The 20812-nt window shown below is 31.8% G+C and overlaps 1 protein-coding gene across 8 annotated transcripts in view; it reads right to left on the bottom strand.

Moving 5' to 3' along the window:
* Nucleotides 1–440: 440 nt before the first annotated feature.
* VIRMA (vir like m6A methyltransferase associated) overlaps nt 441–20812 on the bottom strand; it is a 90300-nt gene continuing 69928 nt past the window's right edge. For all 8 annotated transcript variants that reach the window (XM_074269299.1, XM_074269282.1, XM_074269327.1 and 5 more), the window contains 13 exons: nt 17590–17683; nt 16908–17452; nt 16097–16332; nt 15323–15572; nt 12274–12491; nt 9195–9327; nt 6519–6671; nt 5899–6059; nt 4806–4902; nt 3214–3380; nt 2269–2600; nt 1524–1667; nt 441–785 (listed from right to left, as the gene is read on the bottom strand). In XM_074269299.1, coding sequence (XP_074125400.1) covers nt 631–785; nt 1524–1667; nt 2269–2600; nt 3214–3380; nt 4806–4902; nt 5899–6059; nt 6519–6671; nt 9195–9327; nt 12274–12491; nt 15323–15572; nt 16097–16332; nt 16908–17452; nt 17590–17683 — 2685 coding nt within the window. In that variant the 3' untranslated portion in view covers nt 441–630. The remainder of the gene's footprint in view (nt 786–1523; nt 1668–2268; nt 2601–3213; nt 3381–4805; nt 4903–5898; nt 6060–6518; nt 6672–9194; nt 9328–12273; nt 12492–15322; nt 15573–16096; nt 16333–16907; nt 17453–17589; nt 17684–20812) is intronic.

The following is a 20812-nucleotide window of genomic DNA, read 5'->3' as shown; positions in this document are numbered from 1 at the left end:
ACATTCTGCATTTGTAATAACAATATTCCACACTATTAATGAAAAAACTAGGTGACAAAATTCTCCTTGGAGAAAATATAGTTTGTATTGAAATACTTTGTTTTTTAAGAAAAAATTCAAGTCTTACTAAATGCTTCCAAAATTCTCCCCCAAAGCATTAAGATATGTCTTATTATGAAAGTACTGATTATAACATCATCAAAACTAATCGAGTAGTTCTAACCTGAGACATAAAGCAAATTCATATAGCTTTCCTAAGACAAAAGGAAAAACTTTTAAATATTTTAACCATTCAGAGAACAATGCTACTTTTTACACAGGCAGGGGATATTTTATAACAAAAATGCTAGAATTTTTAATGCCCTGACTAAGATAAATCTTTCATTTTCTATCAAATCCCTCAAAAGTGCTTTAGAATATAAAGAGAAAATATGCAACCATACATAAAAATGTTTGGATTTTTATTGAAATTTCATGTTTCGTATCAAACAAAATCTTTCTTCAGATAAAAATATTCTCTCAGATGTCTCCCGATATCTGTTAAGTCTAAATTGGTCCTTCAGTGCCTTAATTTTTAAAAATTGTCTTGATGAAATGTCTATACTATCAGAATGTTCCCAAGAATAATTTTTATCGTGTAAAGGACCGAACATGACGACCTCTCCCGCTGCCTCCACTAACAAATTTTCCTCTTGAGCCTCCACTGCCACTATTTGCGCTTGCCCAAGAAGGACCAAGTCCACCCCGGCCTCTGGAAGCACGGTCACGTGGACTTGGACGATATCCTACAATAGAAAAAGAATAAGTTATTTTAATCCTTATTCCTGTGAGCAAAAACTAATTTATTATTACATAATATATTAAGTATATTATTCAAAAAAGAACTGAAATTAACAAAACTTTTTAATTTCATTTAATAGGAAATATAATGTAGTTTAGATAAGAACATTACTCTTTCATTTAATATCAAAAAGTTATTTTTGGTCCACTTTTACAAATACTATTAAGTACTTTCATTTATAAATGAGGCACTTTGAGAAGTAGAAACAAAATTGCACAGAATTACTGTTTTTTATTATTTCAGTTACAAAAGATGATTAGACATTATTTGCTGAAAAGTATTTTTCTAAAATGACTACCATTATTGTAGCAGTCCTTGAATCTCTTTGGTATTTGTTTTGTATACTCCTGCATGTGTACATGCTCTCCCATTAAAACGTAAGATCCTTAAGGGCTATTTCTTCTTTTTATTCCTAGTTACTACAACAATAACTAAAATATAGTAAGCACTCTTAAGAGTTGGTAATAAATTTTTTTTAAGCCAGATGAGAACCAATGTTTAGTCCTCTCCAAGTTGTCAATATACTTTAGGAAACTTCTGGAAATCACTAATTATGTTGCTTAAAAATATAAAAAATCATATTCACATTTACTGTCTTCACAGGGTGCCTATTTTTCATATTCCCACCTGGAAAGAGGCAAACCTCATTCCTGCTTCTTGCTGAACAAAAAATACAACCTACCTGCAGAACTGAGTGGCCGAAGGGGTGGAAGAGGACCCCTGCTAAAGTTGCTCTGCCCTCCTCTACTTTCATTATAGGTTCCTCGTGGCGTACTTTGCGCACTCCAGCTAGAGCCTCTTGTTCCTTCACGACGACTATAATTTCCTAAACAAAACATAAAATGTCTTTATTTAATTTCATCCTTTATTAAGTCCTAGATTGAAGGTAGCTGGAATACAGAAGTAACTAAACTCAAGAGAAACAACTTCCAATAAGAATTAATGATGAAGTTATAGCAATTTATACATATATACTTAGCAGGTAGACCATTAAGTATGTTACATGTATATATTTACTAGTAAGGGTATATATTTCAATACATCAAAAACACTTTTTGAAAAAATCCTAAAAGGGATAGTTTTACAGCATTAGACTGGAAAAGCAATTTGATGAGTGTAAATTGGTAAACTAGAAATAATCTCAAACAAATTTCTTTGGTAATTCAAATAAATAAATCCAATGTCCAAAAATCAAAATAATGGTCATAAATGTTACTGAAAAAACTTGGATATTAAGGAAAAAACATGAGAGAAACATTTCCTTGAATAAATCAAACCGTCTTAAAATCCTCCCCACCCCTACACATATATCCACTTTAAAAGTTTCTTTCAGAAATAGTCATTGAAATAATCCTAATTAATAGTAATATAATTTTCCTAAAATAAAAGTTTAACTTATCTATGACTCCAAAAATAAACCAAATTACCTTTTGAAGCAGGTGGAGTGAAGAACCTATTCTGACTATGAAAAGCACCTCGTCCCCCTCGGTTCCCTGAAAATCCACCACGAGAAGAAATCTTCTGTGATACTTTGGGTGGCCGTTTTGGTGGTGGTAACCCATCCTGTGGGACCACTTCTTTGCTTTCAGCTGCAACAAAATCATCCACATGCATAGATGGTGGCCTACTGGTGTTCTGTTTCCTCTGACGAAAGATATCATGGGGTCTGATGCCCTGTCCAAATCCTCCCCGGCCTCTTCCTCTGGGAGGTGGCACAATGTGTGCTCTCTTGGCAGGTTCAATGTATTCAGATTTTCCACTAATTAAAATTTTAAAATATTTAAGTTAAAACTAAAAAAAACAAAGGAATTTTCTTCATTTTTTATCTATTACTGGAGAAAACAAACTAAAACTAATTAACTCAGCTCTTAAAAATTCCTACTTTGATAGGAAAATCTTTCATTTTTTCCCCAACTTCATTCAAAAGATCACTTCCCTTCAAACCAAAAATAGTTTCTTTCCCTTAAAAAAATCAATATGACTTTTATGGAGAACAGCACGGGACAGTAATGTACTATACTATAAAATGGAGGGGGAAAGAGCTCTCTGAAATGCTATTTACAAGTTAAAAAAAAAAAAATCTACTTAATGATTCAATTAATTTCCCTTTTCTTCACGAAAAAGCAATTAATAACCAAGACACAATCAAAAAAACATAGCAATGGCCCAATTTTCTGTATCCAAGTCTCTTTTCAACTCACAGAAATAAGCCAACTAAGTGATCTTTACAAGTGAAATGAGAAAGAAGACTCCCAGGAAAGAAACTTACATTTCAATCATCACTTTGTATACTTTACCATATCACATTCTTGAATGTTCCTCAATTATATGCAATTGGTTTAAGAAAGCTATAGAGTAACAAAAGCTTTTACCTCGATGTTATAAAAGTCTCATGTTTGTGCTTGCCAAGCTTAAATCCTTTCGTAGTCTTTGTTCTCCCAGGAGATGATGGCTCTGACAAAAAGGAACGCTCTAATTCGGCTTGCAAATCAAAGTCACTATAGCATTTTTCAGACAGCTCAATTAGGTCAACTTTTACCTGCAATCATAAAAGGATAATTCACAACAGTGCCATAATCTAGGTGCAGACATTTAGATATAATTTTGGCAAAAATTTTCCTGACATGTAAAATAAAACAACCAACATTCAATTTAAATATGGGACAGGCTGTTAAGTATTCTTTTTAAAAAAGCAGAATGACCCTTTATCAACAAAGGAGATAATCCTATAGAACCGAGTTTCTGACAAAGTGCCCTTCTTCCTCTCTTCCCACCAAAAATCATCAAGCTAAGAATGTATTTTGTAATATACATATATATATTTGCATACCATGGTAGTCCAAGAAGTTCTAGAAAGAGTTCAATTTAACAGAAATTGGAGCTAAACAAAAATAATTCTTTTAAATTGACTCAGTCAACATATTTAATTTTTAAATTTATTTAATTTAAACTTTACCACCTTCACAGACCAAAATGAATCAAATGGCTCATTTTAAGGGAAGTATAATCTCATAAGTTAAACTACCTAGAAAAAGTGTTTATATTAAAAGAAACTTTGGAGTACTTTTCCAAATCACCATATTTTTAAATAACCTAATTACATGTTAAAAAGCTAACACAAATGACATTATAAATCATATTACAATTGTGAATAGAATAGAATGTCTTTTTTATCATAAATTAATTATTTGACAAAAGATTTCTCATATGATTGCAGAATTTGGTAAATAATTTATAGACGTTCCTACAATAATAAAGTACAATTTTTCAAGATCATATTCAATATCTCACCACTGCTGTGTTTTATAGCCATGCTCCAATATTTATTAACGTAAGAAATGAACTGGTTAGAAATGATTTTCCTTCTGAAATCATCATGGAGAACAAATTTTTATATGAATTCAATGTACATAACTATACATTTAAATTTGTCAGTGGATGCATGCTTCCTTCCCTCCAAATACAACACATTATGCTACAAAATCAATCTCTGATGCATGCTACACACACACACACACACACACACACACACACACACACACACACACACACACACACACAAGATCAAACTGATGACTGTGTCATAAGGATTTTCTTCCATTATTCTATCAAGTACAATAATTCAGAACACCATACATAAATACTACATACAGTATTACCATACAGTAAATACTATAATGGGTACAGTACAGCAAGGATGCAAGAATATAATCCTGTCCTGTTAGGACTGCTTCTCAAAGACTTATACCACTGATATGAAAGAAATAAAATGAGGTAGATGTGAAAAATAGAGAAATCTAAATATAGAACAAAAGTTAAAGTGACACAAAAAATAAACTAGATTAATAATCCAACAATAGAATTCTAACACAAAGTAATATCTATATTAAAAATTAAAGAAACCAAAACCAACTACAACTTTAAAAATAACTCTTTGGATATATATGAAAAAAAATCACTTTACCAAATCTAAATCTGTTTCAATCTCTTCAGCCTGGAATGGAGAGAACCACATGGATTTCAGCTGGTCATCCATAACATCAGCTAGCACATATGCAGTCCTGTTACAAAAGTTAGCATAGCAAATACATAGTGATAAGAATACTTCAAAATACTTAAAAAATCATCTTCCCAATCTTGTGTAAAATATAATTCAGAATATATGAGGTATTAGTAACTTTGCTGTTACAGCTTTAAAACAGCTACTTCAGAAAATGAGTCCTTAGCAAAGATTAAACATGATTAAAAGTAATAAATGTATTAATTCTTCAGTGTTACATAAATTTGGTTCTCTCCAGAACCAGCTACACCCAGAGAAAGAACACTGGGAAATGAGTATGGACCACAACATAACATTTCCACTTTTTCTGTTACTGTTTGCTTGCATTTTTGTTTTGTTTTTTTCTTCTCAGGTTATTTTTACCTTCTTTCTAAATCTGATCTTTCCTGTGCAACAAGATAACTGTATAAATATGTATACATATATTGTATTTAACATATACTTTAATATATTTAACATGTATGGGATTACCTCCCATTTAGGGAAGGAGGTGGGGGGAAGTAGGGTAAAAGTTGGAACAGAAGGTTTGCAAGGATCAATGTTGAAAAATTACTCATGCATATGTTTTGTATATAAAAAGCAATAATAAAAAATAAAATTTTTAAAAAGTTTGGTTCTCTCACTAAAATGGGGTTAACAATATATTTTCAAGAAAAAAAATTTACCACAAATACTCAAATAATAGCATTCATTTAGTTCAATATACTGCAACTCAAATAATCATACAGCCAGTCAATGGCTCAACATAAGATGAAGAGCCCAGGATGAGCTCCCAAATTTTTTTTTTTTTTTTAAATGAAACTAGTGTCCTCACTAGTTTGAAGAATATGAGCTACGTCCCTTTTGTGTTTGTACCTTCAGCCCTAAGCACACTGCTTATCACCTCATATGCACTAAAATACGATTACTAAGGGAATTATATTTTATTTTGCTAAAAATAGTTAGATAACATTAAATATGGCCATTGATTCGAGAGAACAACAAAAATTTATTTTACCTATTATTAAAGAGATTTTGAAGAGATTCTGGAGCTGAAAGTACTGGTTCCACATCTTGATCACTAAGTGGTAAAGGATCACCTGCAGATTCCAGCATTTGTCTAAGACCAACTATGTTGTCCTGCAAAGAATCCAGGTTGTCATCATCTTTAGAATGTTCCTAGATTTAAGATGAAAAAGAAAAAAATTTGAATCATAAAACACATGTTTAAAAATAAATAACATTTATTATGCCCACACAATTTTCTTGAAAAAATGTGAGCCATTAAATAAAATTTATGACATCAATATTTTACTAAACAAAAAGCAAAAAATGTCTAACTTAGAATTATACAAAGTAAAACAATGCAGGACTATTTCTAATAATTTCCTTTATAAAAAATTGCAGGGGATACCCAGCAATCAAAAGAGCAGGCTACATTTAAATTTTTTTTCAAGAAATTATGAAATCTTTAAAAAATTTCTAATCTCAGTATGATTTTGAAAGAAAATACCCACTCTAGGGATCACTACTTAAAATAATGACGATGAAAACATAGTAAACAGGAAGAAAATACAGTTTAATTAAAGAGAGGTTTTTTCTCCCTCCTTTTTTTTTCCCCCACTTTTTTTTAATTACCAAAATATGCTTCTCCAGTTGAAGAAGCAAACTTTCTGGAGTTTCTTCTTTGTTCTGTAAAAGTTGTTTTAATTCTGCAGCATTAAGACTTAATGTCCTTGATGAATGAGATCCATCTATTTCCATGAGACCACTGTCATCTCCACAACATCCCTGTAAACATTATAGTAATTAAACTAAAATAATAAATAAAAGGAGCAGATGGCATTAATCTGAGTTTCAATCTCAAAGAAGGAATACAAACTTTGCCTACTGATCTTCAATTATGTTTTAAATGATGTCTCAAAATGTTGTCCCTCAAAAATACAATGCATTCTCACAACATAATTGTTACACAATAGTTGATAAAACTATACCTGCCATTAGAAGAGCTAACAGGGGCAGCTAGGTGGCGCAGTGGATAGAGCACCAGCCCTGAAGTCAGGAGGACCTGACTTCAAATATGGTCTCAGACACTTAATACTTCCTAGCTGTGTGACCCTGGGTAAGTCACTTAACCCCAAGTGCCTCAACAAAAGAAGGAAGAAGGAAGAAGAAGAAGAACTAACAATTTAAATTATCTCTCAGAAGATAGTAAAGCACACAAATGAAGAGGATAAGAATCATCCCATAAAAGATTACATCCCATCAGGAGTAATGTTTTTTGCTTTACAGGATGTACTCACAACTCATTACTCTTAATTTGAAGAATAAAAGTGAACAACTTTGAAAACATCCTAAACTTTCTTTTAAATTTAAGGATATACATTACATAATCTGGAAATTAAATGGTTAAGTATATTTGCACAAGACCAAAAATTAATCCATTTGTAGATTGCCAAGTCTCTTGACTTCTCCTCCTGCTATTTGTATGATTTAGATCAATTCCAAAATATTAACACTTTTATCAGAGGATGGGATATTCTAAATATAGTTAGCTCAATTATAATCTACTATCACTAAATTTTTAGTGGATAGAGAATAAACAGGTATTAATTAACCAAGTAAACAAAAGTAAAAGCCAATCTGGTTATCCCGTAGTAGCTATGTTTCACAAAAACAGTTGTGAGGAATATGATGAAAATTATTAGATGTGAAATTATGTGAAGATTTCATTTATTCAAAGTATCCTTCCTCCATCATTATCATAAGTAACAGATCATGGCTAAAAATAAAAGAAAATGCCTTTTTATATGATGGTAATTTATCCTTTGGGTCACACTTAAAAATTCAGTGTCTGAAAAATCTATATTAAGTTTCTACATGGAAATCTAACTTTTCCTAAAAATCCAATTTAGAATACAAAGGTATAAATTTTTAACCACTAATGTTATAAAAGAAAACCAAATGAAATGTGAAAATTCAGATGAACTCAAATGTGAGACTGTCTCATACTGAAGAAAAATAATTTTTACCTTAACACAACAAAATACCTTTAGGAATTCAAGTGACTTATTCCAAGATAATCTTTCTAGCTATACTGTCCTAATGCTGAGTAAGCCAACTTTTTGGCACCAAAGTACTTCAAAACCTCATAACTTATTCAATTAAGCAATGATATAAAATGTAAATCTCTAAAATTAAAAAAGGTAAGGGTAAAAAACATTTTTTAAATAAAACTCAAAGGAAAATATATTTTATTTTCAATAAACATATATATAACGTAAAACTAAAGTTAACATAAAAACCAAAGCTTTTTCTTAACATTGACCAAAGTGGTTCATAAAAACATTTTATTTTCCTAAGTTATCTGCCAATAACATTTTAATGAGCAAATTACCTTCAGCCACTGCAAACACCTAAAAATCTTACAGCAGAGACTCAAATTCAGAGTGCAACTAAACAATGTTCTTAGATTTGCCACAGAACCTTAAAAGTGAAAGGCATCACTTTGGAAAATAGTTCAATTTTTCATTCAAATCTTCAAATAAAGACATTCTAATCCTTTTAATGAGATGTTCGTTACTTGAGGAAAGAGACTGCTTCATCTGTCTTTGTAGTTGCCTAGCCCAGAAAAGGCATTCTATAAATACTTACTGAATGAATGAATCTAAATATAATGTGCTTCAATGCTATCAGTTAGTATATTATCATCCAAAATACTTGCTGAGCAAGACTTTCTGGGTAGTATTGATATGGTTAAAAAAAAAAAAAAAAAGAAAAAGAAAAAAGAAATCTGAAGTGGAAGGAAATCTTTTTTGAAATTACTTTGATCTCAAAGGTCACATTCACATTGGTGTTGAGAGAGAGAGAGAGAGAGAGAGAGAGAGAGAGAGAGAGAGAGAGAGAGAAGAGTAAGTGAGTGTGTGTGTATGTGTGTGTGTGAAAAAGAGAATAAAGTAAAAATTGGATGTCAGAGAACAAAAGAAAACCTACCAGGAAGCAAAGAAAAAAATAGACAATTCTGAATAAAATGTTTTTTTTTTTTTAAAATAAGCTTTCTTGAAATGGAAATTTACTGTTTCATATATTGAATTTTCTTATGCTCTACTGTGCACATGTCAATTTTTTTTCCTTTTCTACTTTGTATTTAAGTTTTAAATACATTAAAAAGTTAAGACAGCAGACAGATGTTTTACAAATATGATAATATAAAAGAAATGCATGTTAAATCCTAAATAATTGAGGCTTTTAAAATTATATCATATTACAGCACAAGTTAATAAATTCAAAAAAGGTTTAACTGTATTAACTCACCATTGTGTCAGAGTTGAGTATTTGTCTCATGAATTCCAAAAAAGAAGATGCAAGTTCTCCGGTGTCCTTACTAAATGTGCTAACAACTCGTTTCAATAATCGGTGCAAAGCATTACTGTGTTTTCTTAATGAACTATTGAGAGTGGGAGAAAAAAAAATTAAACATAGTACTACTAAATAAAAGTTATCAATCTTTGCTAACATGAAATGAAAAAGGCCTTTTATTATCTATCTCTTCCAACAAAGACCCAAAAGAGATTTCCTTCCATAATATTTCCAACAGGAGGTCAGCTCACCTTTTCTTCACAGGAAAAACTCATAGCCCCTTTCTCACAGGAACGACCCACCCCACTTTACTAATGACCTTAGCAAATTTATCCTTTTGAAGCTTCTAATCATAGCTAGTAGTTCTGTCTTCTAAAACTAAATAGATTAACTTTAATATTTCTTCCCTATAAAAGCCCTTGAAATGTTAAAACACAGATATTATATGCTCCTGAGCCTTTTTCTCTAAAGAGAGAAACCATGAGGTTATTTGTCTGGATACAAAGCCTTTCTCCATCCAGGCTGAGCTACTCTGGACATTCTCCGGTTTATCACTGTCCTTCCTAAAAGATAAAGCCCATAATTGAACCCAATCCTTCACATATGATTTAGTGAGACAGAGTACAATGAGACTTCAACCTCCTTCCTCCTGAAAGTCAAACATCTATCAATGGGGCCAACAATTCTTTTAGCTTTCTTGTTTGAGCTACACTACTACTAAAAAACATACTGAGCTGACAGTACACTAAAGCACTCGGATTATTTAGGTACAAGGGGCATTTAGAACTTCTGAAGTTTTTTTAATATTACTACAAGAAAAATTTAAAATTTGTACATAGGCAACTACAAGATGTGTACATAGTTATTTCTAAAATCATAAGCATTTTTTTGTCATTCTTTTGACAGTATTAATGGCTACTAAAAAAGAGAGAGAAATGAATCCAGTTACAACTGACAAATTGCCTATGTATTTCTTTAACATACTTAACATGTATCGGTCAACCTGCCATCTGGGAGGGGGGGGGGAAGGAGAAGGAGGGGAAAAGTTGGAACAAGAGCTTTTGCAATTGTCAATGCTGAAAAATTACCTATGCATATATCTTGTAAGTAAAAAGCTATAATAACAAAAAAAATAAAAGATTTCCTCCCTAAAAAAAAAAAAAAAAGAAAAAGAAAAAAGAAAAAAAATTAGTCTAGAATTACAAGTGACTAATGTATATTTTGGAAGAGAACTTGAGTTTACCTTTAGCATGTTCTAAGCCTTGGTCAATATTGTATACATGTCTAGACTAATTTTTTTTTTTTTAAACTCAGTGCCTCAGATTGTTCTACCATTAAGAGAAGCACTTTAATGCTGTATCTACTCATCCAAGAGGGGTGTTCATAATTCTGAGAAAATATGAGTAATTCTTTAAAATTTTAAACATTTCTATCAAAATAATGAAGAAACAGAAAAGCAATTTTAAAAAGAAACAAGCTTCACTCAGAAAATCCCAGTTTGTAGTTTGAGCATTGGACCTGGCATCAGGAAGACCTGAGGTTCAAAATATGGCCTCAGATACTGACTTGCTATGTGACCCTAAGCAAGTCACTTAACTCTGCCTAAGTTACTTATCTGTAAAATGTGCTGGAGAAGGAAATGGCAAATCACTCCAGTATCACTGTCAAGAACCCAAAAATGGGATCACAAAGATTTGTATTGAACAAACATTTCTTATTGCCATGGGAATTTTCACTCAACATTATTTCCAAGTACAAGAAAACAGTACTGACCAAAGATTAAATAAATATTATTTTTATGAATTTCAAAACATTTTCCTCTTGGAAATATCATTTGAAGACCAAACATTTAGAATTAAGAATTTTATATAAGATTTCTTAGAAAGACAATCTTAAGTTTGTTCTTTATGGACTATGTACTTGAAAACAGTTAAAAGCACAAATAATTACATTTATATACAAGAAAAACTTGACATTCAGAGGATAAGAATCTCCTAAATTAGTGAAATCTAAAAATACTAGTTCCTCTTCCGGGTCTTATTATTTTCTTCTTTCCTCCCTCCATTCCAGTTAACTCATTTGAAAGGTATATTAGAACTAGCTTCAGGAAGAGTAAAGAAATAAAGAAAATCATTCCTCCTACAACTTCTCCTCTTCCACTTTCTTTCCACATCTAATCCTTGGATACTCACAAAGAACATACACACACACACACACACACACACACACACACATCTTCTTCCCTAATCTATTTCCCCAACAATATAAAAGGAGCAGAGATTACTATAGGGAAACACTGGACTGATAAAACTACACTAGTAGTAGTATAAAAATTACACTAAGATGCACTTACACTAAAAAAAGCTAAAAGTTCATGGCTTTCCAAAATAGTCTCAACTTTTAAACTAATTTTCTGAAACATAGAATCAATGTTGTATAATAGTATCCATTCTTACATAACCTTTTTTCTTCCCTACTCACCTTTGTAGCAAGTAGCTATGTCCTCCCAATTCAATTCACCTCACTACCACTAAAACTCAGGGAAAACCTAGCATGCTGCTCAAGGAGATAAAGGGGAAAGGTATCATAGCACAAAATCGTAAAATATGGAGATAAAATAAGGAGATAAAGGGGAAAGGTATCATAACAAAATAATAAAACGTAATAAAAAACAACCAACAGGGTTTCCATCTTTTAATTATGAATTATTAGCACCATTTTATTTAACTATAGGAACCCTCTTTGCTCAAGATCTTTTGCATAAAAATTTTTCAACTTTATCAGAAATCTATCTTTTCTCATTTACCAATTTTTCACCTCCTTTGTTTTGCTTGTGTACTACTGTATTATCATGTATTTTAAAAACAAGGAAAAATGCAACACTTCCAAAGCATATGTGTATACTTTAAAATTACTGAACTGTTTTGAGTATCAAATTATTTTCCAAAAATTGCTTTAAAAAGTTGTAAATATCTCAAGTTTTTAATGAAAATCCCCGAATTAGAGTTTCAATTAGTGAGATATAAAGTGTTACCTTTTTAAGTGAAAGAATCCATAATCATGTTCTGCAAGAAACATCATAGTTCTGACACATGTCAGTAGGCAGTTGTAACTATTCTCAGAATTGGCTACTGTTTCCAGTAGACAGTCACAGATCAAGACCATCAATTCCTTGTTTGGTAAAGAATTGGACAACTGTTCCAGTTCTGAAAGTGATCCTTCTGAAGAACTTGGCAAAATAAGTGCTATGTCCTAAGGGAGAAGTCAATGATGAAAAAAAACCGCTTAAGGAAAATACTTTCACTTTGTCTTTTAAATAATTTCACACATTGATTAACAATCCTAGTAAATCTTTCATTAAAATTGTTTTTACTTTTCCAACTGAAGTACATAATCACCTGAATATAAATAAGCAAAAATCAAAGTTTCTTTTACCATCTTTTAAATAAATTTTAACTATTTTAAAAATAACAAACCTTAATTATTAACTATAGCTAAAGAATATAATTATTTCAAAAGAAAATTTTAACATTTTAAAAATCTATAACTCATTTAACAAAGATGTTTTCTCTATATTCAAGCTCTATTACAAAAATTAAACTCCTTTGCACATGGAATTTTTCAAATCTGCTAATAACAAATATGATGATATATCAATATTATATTTTACATAGGCAATAAAAGGACTGAGAACAACATAGAGAAACAGGCAACTAAGAATTTTAACAAACAAGATTATTTTTAATTCCCCAGTCCTAGGTCTTCAAGACTTTTTGCCTAGACAATTGCAATAAATTCCTATTGATCACTTTGCATCCAGTGTCTTCCCCTCCTTAACCCAGCTTACACAAAGATCCCACAATATTATTTCAAAGGCACAGGTCTGACAGTGTAACTCTCTGCTCAATCAGTTCTAACAGACCACAGTCTTTTGCCTATAGGATTAAATACAGATATCTCTATTTAGTATTTAAAGCCTTTCACAACTTTACTCTAATCTACTGTTCCAAGTCTATTATACATTACTTCTTGCACTCTACAATTCAGTCAAAATTCTACATTTATTTATTATATACTCAAATATGCACTATTATGCCAATATAACATGTCAGTATTTTGTTTTTGTCATCAATTGAACAAATGAAAAAGCATTTATCAAGCTTCTATATGTGAAGCACTATGCAACATGCTGGGGATACCAATTAAAAGGGGATTCTTCAAAGAGATAACACACATACAGAGAGGAGATTGTCATGTTCATTCCAATGGTAATGGTAATAATAAGAAATTTATTTGATAATTCTTCCCAGAGAAAAAGGAAGATTAGAAGGAATAAATAAGGTAGACTGGGCCCTGTGACAAGTCCCACTCCAGGGGACTTATCTGGGGAAGGAGGACAGGGAGCAAAGGTACAGGAAACTGAGGCACATAACCCTAGTAAGAACAATGACCTAAGAAAAGGGGCTGAGTTAGAGAACAATAGCTAGAAAAAAATTAGATCAGTTGATTCACTGAATTAAATTCCAAGAATTATCCAGTGCCCTGGATGCTCAGTGACAAGGTCACCAAGTTAAGGACACTGGGGAGGAAGGAAGGCAACCCACTCTGGTCTAATTAAATTCACTTTAGGAAGAGATTACGCAGTACTTCTACTGAGGCAATTCTGGGGAAGAAGAACACAAGCCCAAACTTAAAGTTCATTGGGAAAAAACAACAAACACAACTAAGTAAATACAATAACTTAAGAAGAAAAAGAGGGAACACCAACTACCAAGAGGTGACACCTAAGATACATAAAGAGGTCAAATATTCTAACACTCTAAGGTGAGGAAGGAAGGCAACAGTCTCTGAAGGAGGTTCTGAGATAAGATAGAAAGCTGAACCCAGGAAATTACATATAAGCAAATCTGCCCAAAATATAGAATATGTGAAGAAAGATAAAAATCAGAAAAAGTAAACTGGAACCAAATTCTGAAGGGCTTTAAATACTAAACTAATGAGTTTGTATTCTGCCGCAGATCAAGGGATAAAAAGATAGATATAGAGTACTAATGAATATTCTTGAACAAGGGAATAATACAATCAGATTTTTGTTTTAGGAAATAAAACAAAACCCCTCAAACTACTTTGAGGCCTTTAGGCCTTAGAAACTTGAAAACAAAAAAGTTTGGGTCAGAAGAATATAAAAGAAAGTAGGACCAAGAAATAAAGACAGTTGGGGCCAGGACTATACTTTCAACTGATTAAGCTTCACATGTAATGTACAATCAACACAAATCAACACAATCAATACAAATCTCCACTAAAATCCATTATGTAAAGTAAAAGGTAAATAAACTCCAAATAAATTTTACTCAGGTCTCTTTTATAAAGGAAAATATAATCCCAAGAGTCCTTTTTTTCATTGAGTTGTAAAGATTACAAAATTAAGGTTTTGTTGAAGTAGAAACACAAAGAAATTTCAAAAAATATGGGATGTACACAGAGTGCAATGCTAGAACTTCACATCTCCCTACCAGATAACAAGTACATTCTTGAAAATTACTGGGCAAAGAGATATCAAATGATCAAAGTCACAGAGGTTATGTGGATTATATCACATGAAAGTAAACTGGAAGCCACTGACGAACAAAAACAAGATATCTTTACATCTTTAACCAGAGTGATCGGAAATATAGTCAACCTACAACCTGAAGATTTTTAAGAATTGTCCGGGGGGAATGAGGGGGGAGACAATCCTAAAAACTACAAAACTCAGAGAAAACCCATTGTTAACATAATCAAAAGGAAAATGAGCACTTTGTCCACAACCACCATCTAGAAATCTATTACAGAAGAAGAGCCCTTCAACAAAGAAACAAGGTCTGTGAAGTAGCAAAATGTCAGTACTGCAACTTAACCTTTTAAAACCTCCGAATTGGTTGAGATGATCAATGAAAGGCAGGGATCTGCAAAGATGTTGCTCCTCAGAAGGAAGAACCATCTAAAAGATGTCAACTGTCCAACTAGAAATACATAAATTGAGAGAAACTTGTGTATGGCCTATATTTTTAAAGCAGTATATAAAACAATTATATAAGTACCTGATCACATAGAGACTGCAAAATGGACATGACATATTCAACACACTGCTGATGAATGACACTCTCTCCAGTTGATCGAAGAGCTAACAATTCCTGGAAAATCTCTGCATATCGTTCATCACCTTTAATAGTTCCATTTATCAGATGCAAAATAGCCAATTTACAAGCTTTGTGTGAAGCCAGGGCATCAAGAAGAGCCAGAAGTCTGGTTGTTTGACTTGTATACTGTTTTTCTTTATCTTCTGAATTGCTGAAATAAAAGTAATAAACTTAATGAAAAATAATTCTGTCTTCTGACATTTAATCATTCGTATTCTGTAATCCAATCCATTTTCTCTTAATCCTTAAAAAACCCAAGGCAATTTCTCATGAAATCCTAAAACACACAATATATACAAATTGTCTTATTTAACAGTTTAAACATGCTAGAATTCTAATAAAAATCTAAATCAATTTGGCTTTACTTAACAGATGAATAACTGAAATTTTTCAAATTAAAATGACTTAAAGGGACATCCTATTTAAAGGATTCTTCAAATAAATAACTGAAGTAAAATGAATATTTATATAGATTCAAACCCAAGTCCTATTAAGTCCACATCAGAGCACTTCTTACTGTATCACATTTTTCCTTTTGAGATTTTTATGAATTTTGAAGCCAAATTTCCAAATTATAAGTTAAGAATGTAGTAAAAATATCCACATTGTATTATATTAAACAAAATTCAGGAATTGGAAATAAATGTCTTCCAAAAAAGAATAAAATGAAAATACCTTTGCATGTCTTCTACAATCAAGTCCAAGACAGTTCTCATGATTAGAAGTGCAGTTGGTGAAGCAAGATCACATAATTGAACACAAATGCGCCGCAACATGTGCTGAATTGGCAGGCAAGTTGTGCCAGAGAAAGAACGAACTATTTCTTGGAGCAGTTTTGCCTGGACGTGGAGGTGCATACTCCACAGTTTGCGAGTGTTGAGTGCCACTGATATATCATGTGGCTCAATAACCTGTTAAGAAAGTATATATGCATGTATATGTGTATCAATTTTCTTTATATTTATAATTACTGACCAAAAAATTAATTTTCAGGAAACACTACTACACCAATCTGTTTCTGCAGGCAAATTTTTACTATAGTTAAATTTTTTTTTTAAATTTCCTATTACATGGTCTAAACATTTGCTTGATTTCAAATGAATTGGTAATATATTTTAACTCTCAGTTAAATAGTCATCAGAACAAATTTCATTAAGAGAAATAACAGATGCCAAATTCTAACACGATTTAAAAGGAAACAATACTTTTTTTTAAATGCCACACACACCAGAAGAGCACAAGTTAATTCCAGTATAATAATAAAATTGATTTTTAACAAAAGTTGACTAAAGTATTACGTCCACCAGACAAATCACAGCACCCAACTTGCATCAGTTTTTACAAGTTTCACCCTCCTCCAGTTATTATCTTCAGGGCTTTTTTTTTTTTTTTTTTTTTTGGGGGGGGGGGGTCCATAATCAAGATCATGGATTTTTAAGTGATACTGAAGTCATTTATAAAGATGCAAGTGATATGGAAGTGATACCTGAGTTGTTTGCATGGGCAATGGAAGGGGCAGGAGCTCTGAAAGCAGAATGAGTCCAGAAAAAAATCCTTCAGGAACTCTCAAGACTGAAGAAAGAACTTCTTTTAACATTAAAGACCAAGTATTATTGGCTAAAGTCTCTTCCGAAATTGTAAGTTTTTCATTAACTCCCTGTGTAAAAGTCAGTAAGATATCAATGATGTCATTCTGAATCTTCTGCTCATCACTATCCAGACGACCTGAGAGAGGGATAGAGCACAGTAGCATGTGTAAAGTAACAAGGGCTGAAGGAACACGCATGTCTTTAAACTCAAAGGATCCACCCCTGAGAAGTTCCGTTAACATGGTTTTAAGAAGAGTGAGTGTGCAGCGAGCCATGGAAATGGTAGTAACTCGATGAAGAGTAGTCCCCATGTTGACATGGAGTCTCCAAGGCTGCGTAAGAATATTGTTCAGTTTTTGCAGAACACGAATAAAGGTGTCCATTCCTTCAGCAGAAAAAAGCTGAATAACTGCAAGGTTCCACTTCAGATCTTTCTGTTGACCTTCATAAAGGAAAAACAGAACACTCAAATTAGTTACACATTAAAGAAACAATTATAGATTTTATAGATTTCATTTAATAAGAAAAATTTAATTAAAATATAAAATCTACTTAAAGATATAATGGCTAATACTATACCTTCAACAGGAGGTGGTGGGCATGCTATGTTACAGAGGACACGTAATGCAGTTGGTAGACCAACTCCTTCTGGGGTCATCAAGTTATCAATATTCTTTTTAAAAAACAAGAGTTATAAGAGATTTTAATATATTTTATGTCCTAATTTACATCAGGTCAAGAAAAAAATGAGGTAATGCATTAGTAACTGAATATAGTCTTAGTTAAAACATACACATATTTTAAATATAAGTTGCAAGATACTGATTAAGTAAAGTTAAAATAGAGGCATCTATACACAGATTTTTAATAATCTATTTTATCTCTATTGTGAACTATCTTAAAGAATAAGATGGATAAAAAGAACATAAGTGCAGCAAATTCAGTGACTAAGGATGTTAAGTTTTAGTTTTTAAAAAGTTAAAAGATCAAAATGCACAGGAAAGCCAACATATCTATAGCTTGTTGATTTGTGGTTTCAAATATTCAAAAATTCTTTTTGCCTTATAATAAAAGTTTGTTTTTTCCTGAGCCTTACAGAGTCTATAATAACTAAGGAAAATAAGGAAACGAGTAGAAAGTATGAATCTGTATCAATCTATTAATAAGCATTTATCAAGCACACACTATGTCCAGATACAGAACTAAACGAGAGCTATAAAGACAAATACAAAACAGTCCCTACCTTCAAAGAAGTTAGTCAAATGACAAGACAATAAGTGTGTGTAGGTGTGTATGCGTGTAAATGTATGTACATGTATATGTGTACTTGTGTGTACATGTACCGTGTGTGCATGTATATATAGTATTGTATGTGTGTATGTGCATATGTATGTGTGTTGTCTATACATATTTATAAAATACATAAAAATCAAATATTATATATATATATACACATATACACACACACACAAACATATAACTTTAGAGGGAAAGATACTAACAGCTATAGAATATAAGGATAGTTTTCAAAAAAGACCAATTTTAAAGAAAACTTTGGTCATGAGGAGATTGGGATGTAATAAGAGTATACCAGAAAGAGAAAACCTCCAATGTAAATTTATAAAGATACCAGATGAATCATGTTTGAAGAATACCAAGTAGGCCAATACGGTTGATCCATAAAAAGTTTGGAGGAAATAATATGGAAGTAGATTAGAAAGGCAGGAAGGGGGTTGGGTAGTCAAGACCCTTATGAGCCAGAATATTTCATATTTGATTCTAGAGATAAAACGGAGCTGCTACAACTTATTAATGGAGAATAAAACTGGACTTGATGGGTGGGAAGGGAAAAATGGGATATGACATGGCCAGATCTACACTCTAGAAAAATCCCTTTGATACCTAAAATGTATAATGGATTAAATTAGGAAGACTTCAGACAAAAAGGTCAATTAAAATGATTATCTAAATAAGCAATCTGATTACATGTATTTTACTATCAAGTTTTAGCTGCTGAGGAGTAAAGAGATAAAGGAGGAATAAAGACGAGAAAGACAAGGAACCCAAGATGATTTCCCTTACACAAAAATAGAACAACTCCCCACAAGTATCACAACTAAAAAATAACAAGTTCCTCTTTTAACATGGAAATACCCTAAAAGTAGATTCTATAAAGTCAAGGACATCTTAATGTGAATTCCTTTCAGCAAAACAGCTACCTAAATGATCAACAAGAACTTAAGGAAGGGAAATTTTAACTGCAAATGGAGCAAGGGGGAGGGAAGATTAGTTTTTTACAACTACGACTAAAGAAATGCTTTTGAAGAAATGATAGATTAAAACATGTGAAAGAACTTTTGGACAACATGAATCTGAGGCATTGGGAGTCAGGTCAGACACACAGGTTCTTATTATTATCATGTATAGCATTTATAAATTAAAGGGAATTAGAACACATTCCCTGAAAATACCAATGATCTACATCATAGATACATAAATGTTCATGTGCAGAACCATGACCAATTCATCTTCCAGGGATCTCATTAGCTTAAAAAAGAAAGGGAAAAAAAAAATGAATTAAGCCCTTCTCTATTCTTTCCCTTCCCCACATTTTAGTATTCTGAATAGAGTCTAATGAAGAAAATGAGAAATACCAAACAGACCAGTTAGGTAATTCTAAAATAATTCTTGTAATATTTCTGAAATATTTCCTTTAAAAGGTTTAGTGGAAACTAATAAGCTATTGGCAAAAATCAAATACACTACTTCTTTATAAGATTTTTCCATATCATAAAAGTGATACTTTCTTATGATTTCATACTAACAATACAACTTCTTCTTGTACAAAATTTTTTTATTCCATTACTATAATTTTTAAAAACTTATAAAATTACTTTTATAAGCAACTACATTACAGCTCAAGGAAGTTTTAGTGGGAGAGAAATCATGAATAAAGTGTCCCTGCCAAGAGTTTGCAACTAAAGATATGCATGATTCCTAAGCACATTACTTTGCTCCCGACAAACAGGGCTGTCCACTATCTGCCATGTCTTTAAAACATATTCAATTTCTGATATGAACAATGAAGTAGGGAGATGGATGAAGTCAATTTTGTAAAGAGAAAAGAACTTTATTTCCAATCCTTTAGCAGGAGGTGGGAGCAGAATATTTAAGACTAAAAACAATATAAGTTCAATTGTTTTAAGTTCTTTTGCACCCATTCAAGTCAATATTACCTAACAATACACAGGAGTTGTGTTGCTATTGCTTCATATACAACCTACCTACCAGTGTCAAGGAGGTGAAAAAAATGTTGTTTGCTTGGAGAAACGTAACTAGTAATTCCTGAAGTTTGAAGATAGCTGTAATGGAGAAACAGCAGTACTATACAGAATCATATTAATAATTTCTGGCTTTTTCACTATGATAATATCAAAGATAGTAGTGTATTCATTTATTTCCTACATTAGCTCTGACTTACTTTGCTTAAGTAATCCAAAATAAAGCTCACTAAATTATGTTAACCCAAAAACATAAGTTTTTAGGGTGGGAAATGAAGGAGAGAAAAAAGCAAAGGATGAGAGTTTGAGACTATGCTAAAAAAACTTTCTTAATATCAATAAGAACAAAGTTCATATTAGTCATGTGTATGGTATCTCACACAGTACAAAAAGAAACTCACTTTACTAGAAATTGTTATACACGGAAGATCTCTCTTAGAAATAACAGCTTTTCTTCCTCTGCCTCATCTTCCTCTTTTACTGTTTTTTTCTTTTAAACTTTTCTGTACTTCTACCCTATT

The sequence above is a fragment of the Sminthopsis crassicaudata genome, chromosome 1, assembly GCF_048593235.1.
Source record: "Sminthopsis crassicaudata isolate SCR6 chromosome 1, ASM4859323v1, whole genome shotgun sequence".
NCBI classification, from domain to species: Eukaryota; Metazoa; Chordata; class Mammalia; order Dasyuromorphia; family Dasyuridae; genus Sminthopsis; species Sminthopsis crassicaudata.
The sequence above is the reverse complement of the archived record's forward strand: the minus strand, read 5'-3'. Positions and strand labels throughout refer to the sequence as shown.